The sequence below is a fragment of the Rhagoletis pomonella genome, unplaced genomic scaffold, assembly GCF_013731165.1.
Source record: "Rhagoletis pomonella isolate Grant_MI unplaced genomic scaffold, Rhpom_1.0 Rhpom_scaffold_00002, whole genome shotgun sequence".
In the NCBI taxonomy this organism is placed as follows: Eukaryota; Metazoa; Arthropoda; class Insecta; order Diptera; family Tephritidae; genus Rhagoletis; species Rhagoletis pomonella.
Window position 1 is genome coordinate 114,958,411 of NW_023458556.1, and position 2,121 is coordinate 114,960,531.

The following is a 2,121-nucleotide window of genomic DNA, read 5'->3' on the forward strand; positions in this document are numbered from 1 at the left end:
ATAGCTCCAAATTTTGAGCCCCCCAAAATTTTAAAATAACCTATCTTTAATTAATACTAAGTTAATGTCTACACTTAATATTAGCGGGAGTGTTATGAAGGTCATATTTTTAATACTTACTTATGTCTTAACGTAGCATTAATTGAAGATAGGTTATTTTAAAATTTTGGGGGGCTCAAAATTTGGAGCTATAATGGAATTTTTTCTTTGGTATTTAATGTAGAATACGAATGTGCTAGGAACGATGTCGGAAAAATACCCGACCTAATGCATTTATTCAATTTATTATACGCCTTAAGGTAGCGTCAAACAGATGCGGTAAAAAATTTTACGATATGCGATCAATACAAACCACTGCGGTATAGCACCGCAGTGTGTCGTATCTCACCTGTTTGAGAGCGTTTGCTTTTTATCGTTATCGCAAAAAATACGATATCGTATCGCACCGGTATTATCGCATCTGCTTGAGGCCACCTTTAGTATTTCGTGTTTCCATATTGTTTATTTCAGCGTGAGACGGTTACATTAAGGAGGGCGTGGGAAAATATGAAGGCAGTCGCACGAAAGGCTCGGGCAGTAGAAAGGGGTAATTTATTTCGAACGGGCGGTGGGCCACCGGTGCCATCAACATCACGGCAAGTAGAAGCAATAGTGGACATGGTGGAAGAGGTATGTATCCTTACAGCGCTCTTACACGATATTTATTTGCTTATCGTTATCTTAATATAGAAAGGCCCTATCTCTCATCGTCGCTGAAATACAAAAAAAAAATCGTAACTAGCTAAAAATCCTAAATTCACCTATTGATTGGTTTTGAGCATTATGTGAAATAGAGCCTTTCTATATTAAAGTAACGATATACATATATGTAAATGCTACTTTACTTACGAGTACATACAAAAAAAAAACGTTTACATATCGATGGTCCTGTGCAATAACGACACAAATTAAAATTCGAAAAATAAAAACTGTTACTACTGTTAAGTGATTATTGTCTCTAATCCTTGTCTAATCCATTTCCATCCCTTACTAAAGTAAGCAGTAAGGATTGTTAAAGTAAGTACAAAAGATGAGACATGGATTCGACAAGGATTAAATACATGAGTCACTTAACAGTAGTAACAGTTTTTATATTTTTTTGAATTTTGAATTGTGTCGTTGTTGTACAGGACCATCGATATGTAAATACATTCATATCGTATAAGTGCGCTGTTAGGGACTTAACTATTATCTTCATACTGTCTTGTCGTCATAAAATTTAATTATTAGGCTGCTCCCGCAATGATTTGCGAAATCTCCAACAACTTTGACAGCGATGGGGTAATTTTGCTAAACATGGAAAATAGCCAATCTAGCTCCATTGAGTTTTTAGGTATGTCCTTTAAGATATAAGGCAAATCACTTTTTAACCAACATTTTTTAGATATGATCACGGAAGCAAATGAGGAATCCGACGTAAACTTCAAAGCCATAAGCATAAATTATGAAGGTGAACCAAATGTTGCAGGTACTGTACCTATAAAATACGAAAGAAGTCATCTACGATATACTAAAATTCTTTTCGCTGCTTTTTAACTACATAGTACACAGTAATGAAACTGGCCACCAACAAAAAGTGGAAAAGGAGCAAGTACGCAGACCAAGCGACTACGTTCGGCGGGAGGCAGCATTACGGGTAAGGTACCTAGAGAAGAGAGAGAAGCTTAAGCTTGAATTAGTCAAAACACAGGTATATAATAACAATGCATTGGTAAAGCTAAATATTTGTATATGCATATTTTCTTTTACAGTTGGAAGTTGAGCAAATAAAAAAAAAGAGCAGCCTTGTTGGAAGAGCAAAAAAACCAAGTATTACTACAAAAGGCTAAAATAGATTTTGAAGAGGCAAAAAAAAATCGTTCAATAAATTAAAGACATAGTTAATATTTCAACATCTAAAGACTTTTATTTGTAGCAAAAGATCTTAGGAACAAAATCTGTCTACCAGAGATTGACGCGCAATAAAACCGTTGCTGTTGGAGTTTTCATTGATTGGTGAAGCTTCGACATTAAAAGTTTCGATGTTATCAGAGCTGACTGGTAGCAAGTCATCTACTAAGATGGAAATGTTATGCAATGCTG

At 35.2% G+C, this 2,121-nt stretch overlaps 1 protein-coding gene across 1 annotated transcript; it reads left to right on the forward strand.

Moving 5' to 3' along the window:
• Window positions 1-232: 232 nt before the first annotated feature.
• On the forward strand, window positions 233-1,919 carry LOC118734366. The gene is made up of 5 exons (XM_036464090.1): window positions 233-669; window positions 1,270-1,372; window positions 1,424-1,507; window positions 1,584-1,729; window positions 1,791-1,919. The coding sequence occupies exons 1-5, from the start codon at window positions 547-549 to the stop codon at window positions 1,866-1,868; spliced, it is 534 nt and encodes a 177-aa protein (XP_036319983.1). The 5' UTR covers window positions 233-546; the 3' UTR covers window positions 1,869-1,919.
• The last annotated feature ends 202 nt before the right edge of the window (window positions 1,920-2,121 follow it).